Source organism: Quercus suber, unplaced genomic scaffold (assembly GCF_002906115.3).
Source record: "Quercus suber isolate HL8 unplaced genomic scaffold, Cork oak 2.0 scaffold_286, whole genome shotgun sequence".
Taxonomy (NCBI): domain Eukaryota; kingdom Viridiplantae; phylum Streptophyta; class Magnoliopsida; order Fagales; family Fagaceae; genus Quercus; species Quercus suber.
The window spans coordinates 425,835-428,562 of record NW_027069742.1 but is presented as its reverse complement, the minus strand read 5'-3'; the positions used below and the strand labels follow the sequence as shown (position 1 = coordinate 428,562).

At 34.8% G+C, this 2,728-nt stretch overlaps 1 protein-coding gene across 1 annotated transcript; it reads right to left on the bottom strand.

The window, feature by feature from the left end:
• Positions 1 to 523: 523 nt before the first annotated feature.
• On the bottom strand, positions 524 to 2,133 carry LOC112001641 (uncharacterized). Its single transcript, XM_024033815.2, has 2 exons — positions 1,643 to 2,133; positions 524 to 1,234 (listed from the first exon to the last, which is right to left on the bottom strand). The coding sequence occupies exon 2, from the start codon at positions 1,221 to 1,223 to the stop codon at positions 741 to 743; it is 483 nt and encodes a 160-aa protein (XP_023889583.1). The 5' UTR covers positions 1,224 to 1,234; positions 1,643 to 2,133; the 3' UTR covers positions 524 to 740.
• Between the last annotated feature and the right edge of the window lie 595 nt (positions 2,134 to 2,728).

Here is a 2,728-nt window from a genome sequence, read left to right as displayed (position 1 = left end):
GCACATTATTAACTAGAGGACAGCTCAATCAATTTGTCATATTTGGCACTGGAATAGTTTGTGCGACTTTTTGCACCCGTGACACAATTCTATATTTAGACAATCTCATGGAAAATAAAAAGAGAATCAAAGTTGGTGTCCAGAATTAGAAAAACCAATGCTAAATAAAGCCATGTATGAAATGCCAATATACACAAAATCTTCAGAGATCCGGGCATCCAGCAATTGTGCTATAGCTCATTGCACTTTACGGCACCAGCATCTAGGACAGGCTACTTGGCCACTTATATTATAAATTTCTTTCTTAGTTTTGATTTTCACCAAATTTAAACAAAATTTTGAACTATATTAATCCAATATTAGCACCAATTTAAGTAAATTCCATACTTTTTACAAGTATTTGCAAAATTCATATGTTTAGAGTTAATAATCACAGCTAGTTAGCAAACTTTAAAACCATGGTTTTTTTTTTTTTTAAGCAAACTTTAAAACCATGGTTCAAGGCACTTGTAATTGGAAACAATTAGAGAAGACAAAGTAATATATATGTACTTGAAATGAAAATTGAAAGAAGAGATTTTTAACAACAGAGAAAGTTCTATACTTGATGATAACAAGCTAACTACAGTAATCATTTGACCATTTCTTTTCTTTTTGGGTTTTTTTTTTTTATTTTGCAGCAAATGAAATGTGAATTTCCCATGTTCACCTCTGTTCTGTTCCTATTCCATCTCATACCTTCATGGCCCAGACAGACTAGGAAAACAACTCTCGGACCTAGTAAGCCCTGAACTATGAATTTCCCGGTCACTATTCAACGGACTACTCGGCGTAGACCTCATTGCCCTCGGTGAATCCAAACTGCGCCTTAGAATCTGTCTCATGGCTGCAATCAAATGCAGTGTAGGATCTGGACGCGGCTCAGATGAGTTAAATTTTTTACAAAAGTTTATGTGCTTATTCATTGCTTCTTCTGTGCTTAGTAGCCTTTCAGACCTTATGATCTCGTCTTTTATGGCCTCGCCGCATAGGCCACATATCCATTTGCCATAGTAAAGCTCCCGGATGTGTGCTATGTAGGCCGGCGTGCACTCCTCGGTTAGTCCACAGCAGTCACATATGACGAATTCTACTTCAAGTTGGGAAATGAGTTTTGTAGCTGCTGCTGTTTGTGTTTCTGGGGTTGAAAGAACCATTGGATCGCTGATTATAGCTGCAGACATTGCCAATAACCCTGTAAACAATACCGAACTATAAATATATACACATTTTCACTTCTTTCAGATGCAAAACAATTCTTTTTCTTTTTACAATTTTGTTCTGCAGTAAGTTTGGCATATGAGAAAACAGAGGAATGGAAGAAAGTGAAAATTGTTTTGGTACTGTTTGTATGGTTTCACAAAACCAATAACTCAAATATTCGTGTTAAGACAGCTTGTTTTCTGAGAGAAATTTTTTTTCTTCTTCAACTTTCTTTACTAATGAAGCATAAAACAATGAACAAATACTTTACAACATAATCAAACAAAGCAAAAAAAAGACAGAACAATGAACAGAACTAAAAACAAGTCTCTATTCACCAAATTCATAAGAACCCAATATTCAAAAAACAGAGAAAGATAAGAGCTTTGATAAGAATTACCAGCAGAAGCAGATCAAAATGAACCCCCAGAAATTCTTTTTTTTCCTTTTTGTCTCTCTGTCTCTCTACTTCTGCTACTCTGGCTGGCTTTGTATGTGTGTTATCTCTCTTTTTCCCACTCACCTTCTTCAACCTTTTCTTCCTCAAACACAATCTCACACATCAAAACCATTTCAAAAATAAACTTTACAATCCACACAGAACCCAAATTTTTATTTTCTTCAATGATCACCTTAAGAACTCAAGCTCATATCTTTTTTTTTTTTTTTCCCTTCTCTCTCTCTTTCTTTTTTCTTTGGTTTTTTGTTAACTTTCTAAGAAACCCAAATCTTATATAAGAAAACAAAGAGATTGCTTTTTGTTTCTCCTCCACAAAATCCTCCACTCAAACTATATATTGAATGATGAATGATACGAATAGTATAGGCTATAAGAGAGAAAGAAAGAGAGACACTTTGTGAGGGAGAGAGAGAGAGAGAATTCGGAGAGAGAGAAATCCAATGATTGAAGCTTTAAGGGGTGGACTATGGTATAATCCACGTAAGCAACATTTCTGTCGGTGAATTCTGACCGTTGATCTTTGGATTGCCAGCTAAGCATTATCAGATTGTGAAACTAGTCTTAGCCAATATGTGCTGTGCTGTTCTCATTAGGCCTTTCTTTCTTAAGTTTTTTCTTGGTTATTTTATGGAGCACTCTTTGGTTGCCACGTGTATCCCACAAAACGTGTAAGGTACAGTTTTGAAAAATCTCCTTAATTTGGGTTGGGGACATGGAGAAACTACACCTAAATTTACACTTTGCTTATGTGTTAATTTTTTATTGGGTTTCATTTTTTTTTTTTAAATACACGTAATAGACCTATGTGAAAGTATCAAAATTCAATCAAGAGTTAATGCATAAGTAAGGCGTGGATTTAGGTGTGTTCCTAGCAATACTCTTAACAGCAATATAACCGACATACAAAATTTCATAACTGAGCTAACTACTAACACAATTTTTGCAAAGACTAACCAGCAATACTACCAATATCATCTTTATCGTACACTAATCATAAGATATTGTGTTAACGATTATGAAACTTCA

What these genes read in the sequence shown, in the direction of transcription:
- LOC112001641 (XM_024033815.2), bottom strand. Translation starts at nt 1,223, where the DNA reads ATGTCTGCAGCTATAATCAGCGATCCAATGGTTCTTTCAACCCCAGAA.